We start from the raw sequence: 13,371 nt of genomic DNA, 5'->3' as shown, positions 1-13,371 counted from the left end.
ATGCTTTTTTGTACCGCTTCCAATATGAGCGTCTTAGAATTAAAACAATCTTTCAACCTAAAATCAGTGCACTATGTACACAGACAATCTTTTTGGAAACAAGAGAAATAACAAGACGCTGAAATTACCCTCATTTGTTTACTTCAAAATAGCCGCGTACCTGTGGAAACTAGTTTTGGAGAAACTGTCCATTGGGCTGTGACTTCTTTTCTGTTGACTCTTGTGTTTATGCTGCTTGCTGTGACATGCGCCATCTGGTATAAGACACTGAGACATGAGTTCGTTGAGGCCAGAGTTCAAAACACAAACTTCCAAATATTTGGGTGTTCTAAACTGAATCTGTGTGGTTATAAAATGACCACCGGAAGTGGCCGTGGCTGCACTGCTTTAAGGAAATGGTTATACTTAAAACGTAGCATGTTTCCATACCTATTGGAAAACCTGATGAACTCATTCACAGGTTTGAAAACCATGTATGCTTTGAATGATGGGAGGATATTCTTCGATAGTGACTTTTTAAACTCTCTATGGCATTTTAATAGATGTTATAAAATAAACTGGGTTCAAGTTCAAGTAAATTTAGAAAAGCTAAAAACATCATCCCCTTCTTCACAGTGCAATGGGATTCTCTAGTGAGTTTGACAAGCCCTACCTGAAGGCGCCTCGAATATCGCACTTTAAAAGCAGACTGGCTTGCCTTGGACTCGTGGCTGGGCCAGTCATTGGCTGGGCAGTCCTGAGCAGTTACTTAGCACAAGGCTCAGTTAACGATGGTAGAAAAGTAGAGTAAAACTGAAAATCAGGATCCCTGATCCTGAAGGAACTGTAGGTTAGTGAGAACACAACAGCCTTCACTTTTTTACTCCAAGTTCACTTTTAAAAAATGGAAATAATAGTGAGGGTTATGTAGCATCTTCATTTTTGAAAAAGCACTGTTAAGTCCAAGGCGTAGTAATAAGAACAGGGAAAACACAATATAATTGCCTATTACTTTAAACTGTTGAATTTTACTTATATTTCTCAAACGTATTTGATCACAAAACCTTATTTTGTGTATAGAATATCTGTTAATGTCTTGCAAAACTATTTGCTTTGAAACGCAATTAAGAAACACTACTTTCTGTCAGTTTATCTGGCAGATTGGAACTGTGGTGTTTAGCTGCGTGCCAGGGCTGGGAATTGGTTCACATAATGATTTTTCTCTCAAACATAACCTTGGATTTAAAAAAGGAAAAAAGACACTTTGGTTTTATGATGAGAAGGGACAAATAAAATAGAATATGGGAAAATGATCTATTTTTAGTTAATCTTTTAGTTTAAATTCTACAAGCACTAAGTTAATGAAGCCAAGAAAGTATTTGTGAATTGTTATACTTTATCATTATCATATAATGATATATTCTCGTTACATTAAAATTATTGTCTTGTAAAAAGTGTCTCCATTAATGTGTTTTTAATTTCTATAATGGCACAGATTAATGTTTTTAATGATGATTAATAGGTGCACATGTAGTTAGCATCCCCACTTTGCAGTTACTGCTTTTTCAGTTCCCCATTTTAAACTCGTTTCGTCTTATGACTATGCCACTTTTCTTAAGTCACAGGGTGATGCTGTGCATAGGGCTTAGACTTTGTGCACCTGGCTCGGAATCTTGACTCTCACCATCTATGTGAAACTGGAACCTTTTGGGCCTCAACGTCCTTCCCTTTAAAATGACACTAATAATACAATCTTTAGGAGGCCAGCTGAGTATGAATAATCTGTCTCAGCTCAGGGCCTCCTTCCGAGAGAGGTCTCTCCTGTCTACCCGAGTGAAGTTACTCCCTATTGCATTATCTTCCTCTTTCCTTCAGTGCCTTTGTCACTGCCTGAACTGTCTTTAACTATGTTTGTGTGCTAATTCGTCAGCCGTGCACTCAGAATGTAAGCTCTGACAGAGCAGAGCTGGTACGTATCTCGTGCAGCACCTCGAAGGGTACCTGAATAGTCGCAGACGCCCACGTTTGCTGAGCGTGTTGGCTGGATCGTTTTCTCGGACTCCCATCACCTAGAGAGGAGCAGTGAGACCCATTCAGACTCCACCACTCCCCTGTTGTGTCACTTGAGAGAGGAATTTATTCCATCCTCCATTTATAGAGCTCCTCTACCTCACACGCCTGTTGTGAGACTTAAGTAAGCTAATGTGTGAGTGAATGTGTGTGTTTACACCAAAAAAGACCCACGTAACGTGAGGTGATGCCACTAGAGGGATCGTGCTGCACAGCTGAGAGTTAATACCAGGGCCCGGGCTAGGTACTGCCCATGCATTGTCCATTCGTGAACCCCCCAGCAATCTCATTCGATAGATGCTTTTATCCTGATGTTACAGATGAAGCAACTAAGGGGTAAAGACAATAATTTACCCAATGCTGACGTGGGACTCACGCCCAGCTCTGTTTGTCTCCAAAGCCTACCCACATGGAATTCTATCTCACAAATTGATATAACTATTTTTATATTCTAAATAATGTTAAGTGATTGTTTAACTCTTTCTTTCTTTTTTTTTTCCTCTGAAAAGATCCTGATGAATTTGAGCAAATATATGAGCCTCTGGATGTCAAAAGTAAGAAGATCCACGTGGTGGACAGCGGCCTCACCTTTAACCTGCCTTACCCCTTGATTCTGAGGCCTCAGAGGGGAGTCGATCTCATCATCTCCTTTGACTTTTCTGCAAGGCCAAGCGACTCTAGCCCTCCATTTAAGGTAAGGAGAATTTGCATTCGGTTTCCCACCACATTCTTCTGCGTGATTGTGGATATCTTAGTCCTCCTGCCCCCAATCTCTTCTCATTAGCTTATTTTCTACATTATTATGCATACTATTTTGTAAAGCACCAATGTAATTCCCATGACCCACAGTAAAATTCATAGCCCTGAGCAGGACTGTATCAGAAGTTCAGGAAGGAAATCAGGCTGAGATTTAGGAGTTAGCAGGTGAAAGGTAATTGAAACCACGCAGGGGAAATATGTACTGTGGGAAGAGAAGAGGAAATAAAACAGTATCATGGAGATTCAACAACAATATCAGGGGAAAAGGGAAAAACCAAGGCAGTGTGCAGTGTTATGAAAACCAATGAAGTTACTTAACAAGGCAGTTCTTGGAGAGCTGGCCAAGAGAAGTTTCAACAGGGCCGTGAGGGCACAAATCATACTGCTGTGATTGGAGGGATGAGTGGACGTTAAGGAAATGGAGACAATTCTGTAGACTCTCCAGGGAAGAAGGAGATGGACTATATCTGCAGGAGGATGGGGGGAACGGGAAAACTGGAGTGGTGGGTTGTTGATAGAAAAGACTTGAGCTGCTGAGGTTATGGGAGAATGGAGGGATGGCATATGTGATAGAGTCACATCCCTGGGCAGGTCCCCGGGCTGAGGGGATGTAAAAATGCAGGTGCAGAGTAGTAGGAAAATGTCCGTATTGGGACAAGAGGGAAGGAAGGAAATAACAGCCATGGGAGGGGGTTTGCTGTGAGGCGTGGAGAGGGGAAGTGACGAAAGTACTCATCTGATGGCCTGTAACTTTTATGGGAATTAGGAGTCAGCGTTATCTTTGGAGGGTGAGAGGACGGAGGTAGTGAGGCCAGGGCTGTGGGGGGAATAAGAGTCTGCCTCTGCAACGAAATGAGAAAAAAAGTTTCTGAGTAGGAAACTTTTGGAAAGATGGCCGGGCTGCCCTGTGGTCTCACCCAAGTGAGACCAAGACGGTAACTGTTCCCTCTCCTGGAACACCTCCCGCTGTCTTTAGACTCATCTCAAACGTGATCTTTCTTGACCTCCGCAGGTCATAGTTTCAGTATGACAGACTTAGTAAATCCTGAGAATATAGACATTTTCATGGCGTATTGTCTGTGTTGATTTCCATGTATATTGCTTCTACTGTCTGTGAACTCCGCGGGGACTAGAGCACTATTTGTGTGTGTTTGTTTTAATTATTTGGCTCTAATTGCCTTATAAATGCCAGCTGAAATACATATAGAACACTTTTGTGGGTGATTGAATAAAATACTGTAAGAGAGCTAGAGTTATCCATGTTTGACAGATTAAGAAATGGAAATGCGAATCTAAAAGGCAGTGATAACGAAGGTCCTCTGACACTTGGTTTCCTGTCTATTTTACTGTGATTAAACTGCTCTCAAGACTAACAGTGGTTATAACTCTCTGATATATGTATATATTAAACCTCCTATTTTAAAAATGCTTTCGTATTTTATCTTTCTTGAGGTGGTTAGTGGTGTTCAACCAAGGAGACAGGGGTTGGTGAGATACATGATCTCTTCTTCGCGTCCACAAGTTAAATGGGACAGTGGGTGGAAAAGCCTCACCCAGGACCTGCCTGGGGAGATGCTAGGTAAGAAGTGGTCAAGCGGGACCAGAGCCCAGGGCCCCAGAGTGAGGTCTAATGCGCTTTCCCGTCCGCGGCTGCCTCCTTTGTGCGCACACTGCACATGAGCTTGTTCCTGCTCTGCGTGCCGGGTACAGCAGTCAAAGCTAATATTTTAGCTTTTTCAGGGAAAGAATTTTATGCACAACAGTCATTTGGAAGGAAATTGAGAAACTTGCTGTTAAAAAGTAATTTGGATTTATATAAGTGGGCAGGGTATAGGAAATCTCTCTAAGAATAGGTTGGGGTGTCCCGGAGTGGATGAGCGGGCAAATACCTGGGACAGCGTGGAAACGGCACGGAGATGGCAGTGACTCTGTACGTCGGAGGACCTGGAGTGATCGAATTAGAGGGACAGCTGTTAGGCTCATATGAGGAGGGCTTTAGGGGGGAATTCAAGACTGGATGATACAAAAGAGAGACTCAACGAATGGTTTCCAGCAGAAAAATGACTTGATGTAATTGGAATTTTAGGATGATTAGTTTGAGAGTGGAGAGCGAAAGATTGAAATTAAGAAGGATTTACTGGAATCCAAGCAGAGGATAATGAGGCACCGCATCAGGGCAGGTGACTAGGAAGGACAAGGGCGGAGTGAGCCGTGAGCAGTGGTGGGCGGTGACTTCCAAGGCATGACTCTGAGATGACAGCTCCAGGGCTAGTGTTGGAGCTGGAATAACTGTCATCCATCTAGTCATCTCACCTGTGGGAGTGTGAAGTGTCAAAGCCATCATCGTATGTTTGAATCCGAGCTCTACCACCTCGATGAGCTGGTGTTGGAAGGTTTTAGAATATCCCTTTGTACCTCTAAAAAGAACCATTGTAGTTTGGTAGTGTGTAAATGTGCTTTGATTCATTATTTCTAATTAAGAAGAATATGTATTCATTGTAAAAAAACAAACCCCGGAGATCTGTAGTATACATCACATGCTTCTGCTATTCAGAAACAACAGCTGCTGATATTTGAGTATTTTCTTTTAGTCTCCCGTGTGTGTGTGTGTGTGTGTGTGTGTGAGCACCTGGGGCCTGTAGTGTTGCAGTGGTTTTTTTCCCCAAGCCATGAAAAAAACCTAAACATACTTACAAACACAGCACAGTATTTCTATGGTGAATATTTGAGAGTTTATTTAACAATGCTTTATTTTTAACTTTCAGATTATTGCTATCTTGTCACTTTTTTCTCCAGTGATCATCCTTGCCCACGAATCTTTAATCACACTTTTAATTATTTTCTTAGATGTGTGTTAGTTTATGAAATATTTTATTTTAGTGTATGAAATATTTTGAGAAATATTTCCAGATTGCTTTCCAAAAATAAGCTGCTCCAATTTACATTACTGTATCAGATTATAGATGCAAACCCTGGTTTTACACGGCTTTATTGGCATGAACAAACAATTGAAAACAAAGTTAAAAAATGTACAATGTGACAGAGAGCAAAATAAATACATTTTTGCTTCAATTTTCACCCTTTACTTATAAGATTAAATAGTTGAGTTTATTGTAGACTCAGATTTTAACACAGCTTTTAATTGGATTATTAGTGTTGCAGCAGCTATTCTAAATAGGTATTATTTTGTGTCTTAAAGATGCTAAAGTTTGTCTTATCTTTGCAAACATGGTGTCATTTTATTTCTGATGATTTTAATGGTTTAAATATTTATGTGGTGATTTCTTCTATTGGTTTCATTTTTGAAATTCAGACTGCTTATCAAGATCAATTACCCATAGATTGATAGTTTCTTTTTATGATATTTTAAACTATTTTAACCCATTAATCTTTTTTTAATATATGGGGTGTGTAATAACACAATCCCTGAACTATGTTAACGTTATTTGTGGCAACTTCTGCACTACACATTATTACTGTGGAACACCAGGTCTGTGTTGTGCGCGTGCCTGATTCCAATGGCCCTGGAATCAGGGAGCTGACAACCTCACAGCTCTTACCTCAGTACCGCGAGGGGTCTGAGTGCCTGTACCTTTATCTGTTTACTGTCTCTAAGGGTCTGCAACGGACATTTCCAGCTGTGTGTTCTCATAGATGTGTAGTAAGGCTATTTTGTCAACTCCTTCTGTCCCACCTCTCTCCCCCGTATGCACATATCTCCTTTTATTATTGGTTTAGTTTAGCATGAAACTTATTACTCTGGGAAGAATGAATTAATTGCAGTATAGTGCAATGAAGAGAAAACTGCACTATATTATATATAACACATATTTTTTCTCCAAAAATGAACTTCAGAAAGTTCACAGTAAAAATAAACTTTTCAGGTTCACTTGGAATATTGGAAATGGTTTTTAAAACTTATGAGCATTGTTATGATTGTTATTACCAAAATATCTGTTTCTACATAGATCTAAAGATTACCCAAATATAATGTTTAGACTGATAAAAATATTATACTATTAATGTTAAAGTAGATTACTTATTTTTGATACAATATAATAAGGTTTAAAAATTAATGAGAAATCTACATGAAGTCTTTTCATAGGTGAGCAGAGATTTCAATGTAATAATGGAATATATGCACTAAGATTTTATTAAGGTGATTAAATAGTGAATAATTTTCTATTTTTGAGACTGACATATAGATGCTATTTGTAATAAAAGAGCATAAACTTTGGGCAAAATATTAGAAACCGTAACTTCATTTCACAGTTATTGATATAAGCACTTCCTAAGTCTAGGTGAAGTTTAGATCTTGTCAGGGAGGTAGAGAATGATGGATATCACGGCTTTGGATAAAGGCAACTGCTTTATTTATTATATCTACATCGTAACTGGCCTCGAATGTTGATGATGCCAATACTGGAGTTTTGCGGGCGTTTTTTTAGACTTGCAGACACATATTCTATTAAACAGTTCAGCTATAAAGAGCCTCATGAGTCAAAATACTGTATTTTGCCTTCTATAATGTGCACCCACGTTTTGGCCAAACCTTCAGGAAAAAAATATTTTGTTTTAAATTTTTAATTCAATTTTTATTTATTTGTATTTAGATACTTGTGTTTTGTATTATAAAGGAGTTTTAGCATTTATTTTTGAACATATTGTGGTACCAGAAATTTTACGTAACAAATAATTACAAAACACAAGAACAGGTACAAGGTATCTCAAGACTCAGGTACTACCCATCATGTATAATGTGCATCCTTAGTTTTCTCTAAAAAATTTGGGGAAAAAAGTGCGCATTGTACACAGCAAAATACGGTAATACTCTTATTATTTGATTTTTAAAAAGCAGTTCTGTGTCTCATTTTGTCATTTCTTTTTGTTAACCATTGAATAAGTTAGATATATGCCATGCAAATTTAGTTTTCCATTAAGGTCCATTCAAGAATTGCAATAAGATCTGTCTTTAATGTTGGCCATGAATTTAAGCTGGGGTCTTCATCTGAGGTATAAAAAATAATCAGACTATAAATTTAGGAGGAAAATCTTTGAATATTTTGGGAAGCAAGCAAGGAATATAGGAGAATTCAGAGTTTGCAACTAGAGATTTTTTCCCCCTTTACCTTACTAAATTTGAGGGAGAGTAAAAGATTTGAGTAATTGTGCCATAAATTATGTTATTTTATATTGGCATATTATGTTGCCATAAAACCAGCTCAGTAATTAATGCTTAATGACCAGAAGCCAGAACAATGGGTTCATTTTCCTGGAAACAAAAGGAAAGGAGGAAAGAAAGCAATGAAAGGAAAAAAGTGAAGAGAGGAAGAAGGAAAAATTTGAAATGAGTCAATCTTCACAAATGATAGAACTAACATATTTAAATTAATTATATCTCCCTATATGTCACCCAAGGTAAAAATTTCACTTCAACCTACAAATTACAGAAAAAGAATCTGGTTTTTCATGGCTGATAAAGGGAACTGCATGTTATTCATTGTAGCACTTAGTTTACCTCTTGTATTCGTTTCCTGGGGCATCATAACAAATGACCATAAGCATGGCTTTTCAAACAACAGAAATGAATTCTCTCACAGCTCTGGAGGCCAGAAATCAAAAGCAAGTTATCCTTAGGGCCACACTCCCTCCGAAGGCTCTATGGGACAATTCTTTTCCTTTCCAGTTTCTGGCAGCTCCAGGCTTTCCCTGGCTTATGGCTGCATTACTCCAACCTCAGTCTCTGCCTTGTCCTCTGTGTATGTATCTTAAAAGCCCATTTCTGTCCTAGAAGGACATTGGTTATTGGACTTATGGTCCACCCAAATAATCCATGATGATCTCAACTTCACAGCCTTAACTTAATCCCATTTACTAAAACCCGTTTTCCAAATACATTCCCAGGTCCTGAGGAGGGGGCTTAGGGCTTGGGCTTACCTTTTGGAGGGCCACTTCTCAACACTCAACCCACTCTACCTTTACTGGCTATTAAGGAACAGATATAACTAACATTATGTGATGAATAGATGCCCTCAACATTAATTTTTTCCTATGTATTTTTATGAATTTATAGTAACCTCCTATTGAATAACAACTAACACGAATGGCAAAATGCTATGTAAATTCTATACACTTTTAGATATAGAGAATTATTTCCATGACCATGGCATGATAAAGCTCTTGACTCCTAATGCCAGCATGCTTTTACTGAAAATGAGAATAGCCCAAAACACAAAATAATGAATGGTAAAATATAGTTTCTATATGGTTTTTCTCATATTAGTTGCTTCAATAATTTTTAAGAATTCTGTAGATTTATTTACATACATATACTCTGGACCTTTCCCCAATCTGAAAATTGCTTTTAAATGATGAGAAACATCTTAGAAAGCACATGTCCTAGGTTTGTAATAATAAAAAAAAACCCTCACTTCTTATAAAGAAAATTTATAATACATGTAAATATACTTATATATTTATAAATATATTGTTTTACATATAGAAACAGGTAAAATAAAAACATGCCATTCACATTATAATTTGACTATATTTCTGTTATTTGGATGTTTTTCCTGTCTTTCAGGAAGTGTTAGTGCCCAGAAATGGGCATTAACATTTTACAGCTATCCCTTTGAAGGATACGATCCAATTGTTGTCTGCACAGAAAATTATTTTAGCTAGCACTCTGTGAACCTGGAAATCTGGAGTACCGTGGTGTCCAGCAACAGCCAAACGGAAGAGTTGTAATACGTTAGGACACGGTGCTGGCACGCTGGTACAATTTGTCCAGCTGCACTTTCTTGGCCCGCTGCATTCTTTTCCAGTGCTCTTCAAACTCGTCTGCTCTACACAGTCTGTGTCATTATTTCTGTCTTTACAAGCAGAGAAATGACACATGGTTTTTCCATCTCGTAATCACTGTCGTTACAGTCACCGGTGGTAACCTCTTCCACATCAGGATCCCATAAGGAAAGGGAAAGTGTCCACCGCTTCCTAATTCCGGCATCACATCTCTCTCTAAAAATAGCGTGGTCCTTTACCTCTCGCAATTCCCTTTTCCTCTTTCTCCACACAGTCACACATCATTGGTCATACCGCTGAGTCATGTTTGTAAACACAGGAAAGCTCTTCTCTCTCCCTCTTCTCACGCAATTGATTCACAGTGTAAACTTTTGGTTTTATTTTGATGTTGAATCGTCTTGAATGAATAATTGTGAATCGTGCTAGACAAGAAACAACAAGCTGAACACTTCAACTGAATAGGGAGGGGAAAGGAGGTAGTGATAAAAGTCTTCTCAAGTTGCAAACAAGAAAGTATTTATATGTATATGGGATTTTCAGGGAAGTAGAATCATGCAGGGGTAGGTAAAAGCAGGTTTATGAAACATGGAGTTTATTCTTGTATTATAATTTAATTATCGTATTGTTTTTCCTCATGAACATCTGTAAACCTACTTTTGCCCAATCTGTATTTAGCTTAGTAGTTCATGAAACAAATGCTTTAATATCCATGAAATCTTTTGTTCTCCCATACTTTTATTTCTTTGTAAATGGCTTTGAGAGAGAGTTGATCAACTTAAAATTCATGACATCCCAGAAGTATCAAGAACAATGGAAGCTCAATGAAAAAGTATTTTTTCCTCTAAATTTTAGATCTATTCTAAAGTGTTTCTTTCCTTAGATAGAAATTACTGAGGTTTCGAAAATACACTGCCTTATTTAATCCTCACAGCAATCCTACGAAAGAAATCAGCATTTTAATTTTATTTTACAGTGATGTAAAATTTGGGATGCTGAGAAGCAAAGAACAGGTGAGAAGCAGGTGCAAGGGGCTTGGGAGCCACGATTTCAGGCATAGGGAACAGCCTGACCTGTTTGATTGGTTGGTTGGTTGGTTGCTCGTCATTACTTATGATCCCCAAGGTGCCATTAGGGGAGTATCACTGCATACATCAGCCCCCAAATAATTCGAATAGCTAATAGCAATCTTATGAGGTATGTATTATTATTACCATTCTTATTTTATACTGGAGGTATTGAGTGTAGAAAAAAATAAGTAATGTGTCCAAGGCCCCATAGCTCACTCTTCTACTCAGGCAGCCCGGCCCGGCGTCTGTTTCCTATTTGTCCCACTTCCTTTAAGCCGCATATAAATAGAAATGGGCTCTGTTCACTGCACCTCTCCATCCCGATTTATTGTCTCCCGTTTAAACGTAGGACTTGGTGTGTGTGTGCTTGCTCACTGCCTTAGTCAGCCTCAATGCAGGAATGAACTGAAAATCTCAGGCGCCAACAGCAAACACGTATTTCTTGGTCACGTTACATGTCTGCAGCTGCAAATCAGCTGCTGTGTCTCCGTCCCACGTGCCTGCTCGTTCTGGTGGGACGTACAACCCTCTTACCAGGAAGGGAGCTCATACGTGAAAATGATCACACACTCTGTCAGGCTCTTGGCACCTCTGTACGGCCCAGTCTTGGCCACGGCGCATGTAATGATAACATGCTGAGGCCAGAAGCTCAGCTTCTTTTCATAAACAGAGGCAAAAGGAAGAAAAAAACCAAGCTGATTCAGAGTAACTCAAATATTTTTGCATACATAAAACGTATCAATTACAATTAGTTGTGTGGAGATGATACGTGTAGAAATTTAGTAACAGAGTGTCCTCCTTCTGCTCCATCCGATTCTTTGACTCCTGAAGGTTAAAAAAACATTTACATGACTTATAAATGCCCAGAACCCATAATATTTTTTTCCTGTAGCAATTGCACCTCTATGACTTTATTCAGTTCAGTTTATTAGTAAATTTTCCAGCCCCTCCTATGGAGCTACTTTTGAACCAAGAATTAACATAATCTGAGTTTGATCATAGAGTACTTTTAATTTTTTTGAGCTCCTTGAGAACAGGGTCGTTGTTCCTCTTAGCAAGAAGCACGTTGCTAGCACATAGTACACACCTCACGAGTATGGAGTGATGTGGCCAGGCCAGCTGAGCAACTGCCCCAACGCGTCTTTCCCTCTCTTCCATAGGAACTTCTCCTGGCGGAAAAGTGGGCGAAAATGAACAAGCTACCCTTTCCAAAGATTGACCCATACGTGTTTGATCGAGAAGGACTAAAGGAGTGCTATGTCTTTAAACCCAAGAACACTGATGTGGAGAAAGACTGCCCAACTATCATCCACTTTGTTCTGGCCAACATCAACTTCAGGAAGTACAAGGCTCCAGGTATGCTAGGAAGAAGTTGTATCCTCTAAAGTAGAAATCTGGTACAGGAGCAACACTGAAGTTAGGCTGGTTCACACTGCACTTGCTGCGCCAGCTATGACAATTTTGAAGGCTTCCCGTACCTTGCCAAATAGCTACTGTCCTGAGACCCCCCAAAACTCCCCATCTTTCTCACTCCAAGATCACCTGGGTTCTTCACAGTTTAGAAACTGAAGGTTTAACAACTAGCTCAGTAAAGATTTTGGGTTTTTTTTTCTCCAAAACCTCCAATTATTTATGTTTGGATTGGTTGGAACCCTGATCATCAGGGTTGGTAAGTATTTTGAATATCACCATTCAAGGGAGCTCTTGTTTCAGAACAAATCATGCAAATGTTCTGGTTATTTCAGCTGATCACAAGGTGAATGTAATCTAGCCGTATAACATGGCCGGTAATTTAATGATGCCATGGTTTATTTCATAGATAACAAAAAAGGTCAAGTTCAAAGCAAGTCCTTCTGTTGTACCTGATCCAGAGGAGCCTATAAACTCTTCAGTATCCTGGAACATATTGATTAGCAAAAGGAGATCTAGAGATTGGCCAGCAGGATGCCGAAGGCCTAAAAATTATATTATTTTAGGACCAGACAATAAAGTTGTAAAAGGAAGAACAGCAAAAATAGTCATAGAGGACTTACTGGGGGACTGTGGAGAAGAATGTGATCTTTTTCCAGATGGCAAAAGAAGATAGAGGAAGGGTCAATAGGGATGGAAGTTATTATGAATTGCATTTCAAAACAAGAGAAGGAAGAATTGACTGGCATTCCTAGTTCTTGAACAGTGAGTGGAGTACCTGAAACTTGGAGAATTTTCTATGACAATTCTCAAGAAGAGGCTGTAGAGGGGATTTCTGTGGCATGAAGACAATTAAGTAATGTTTGGTTTGGGTTCCCCCCAAAAGCAGAGGATTCTCAGCAAAGGATTCAAGTGTGAATAGTTTATTTGGGTGAACTAGGGAAAGAAACGATGAAGGGAAGGGAGGAAGGCAGACAACAAAGGTTGTGTTAGTGAGCTGGCTACAAGGAAGAGAACTGGATCCTGCTGGGAAACTCTTAGGAAATGAAACAGAACCTATGTTCTAGAATCATCCTTCCCCTCACACATAAGAGGCAAGGGAACTTGGGTATTTATAGCCCAAATCTTTAGACTCTGATGGACTGCTGCTTGAGCTAGAGTTACATATGAGTTCCCAGCCTGCTGCTAGCGAGATAAGCAGCTGTCCCTTTGCAAGGACAGGCAGAATGCCCTTAGGCACACAGTTACAGGCCCTGGCAGCCGGAAGTCGCCCAGGCAGAACGTA

The 13,371-nt window shown here is 39.3% G+C and overlaps 1 protein-coding gene across 3 annotated transcripts in view; it reads left to right on the top strand.

The window, feature by feature from the left end:
• The window catches only part of PLA2G4A (phospholipase A2 group IVA), a 141,746-nt gene that overhangs the window by 121,214 nt on the left and 7,161 nt on the right, over positions 1 to 13,371 (top strand). For all 3 annotated transcript variants that reach the window (XM_045188663.3, XM_045188673.3, XM_024551459.4), the window contains 2 exons: positions 2,559 to 2,743; positions 11,837 to 12,032. In XM_045188663.3, coding sequence (XP_045044598.2) covers positions 2,559 to 2,743; positions 11,837 to 12,032 — 381 coding nt within the window. The remainder of the gene's footprint in view (positions 1 to 2,558; positions 2,744 to 11,836; positions 12,033 to 13,371) is intronic.

Source organism: Desmodus rotundus, chromosome 12 (assembly GCF_022682495.2).
Source record: "Desmodus rotundus isolate HL8 chromosome 12, HLdesRot8A.1, whole genome shotgun sequence".
In the NCBI taxonomy this organism is placed as follows: Eukaryota; Metazoa; Chordata; class Mammalia; order Chiroptera; family Phyllostomidae; genus Desmodus; species Desmodus rotundus.
The sequence above is the reverse complement of the archived record's forward strand: the minus strand, read 5'-3'. Positions and strand labels throughout refer to the sequence as shown.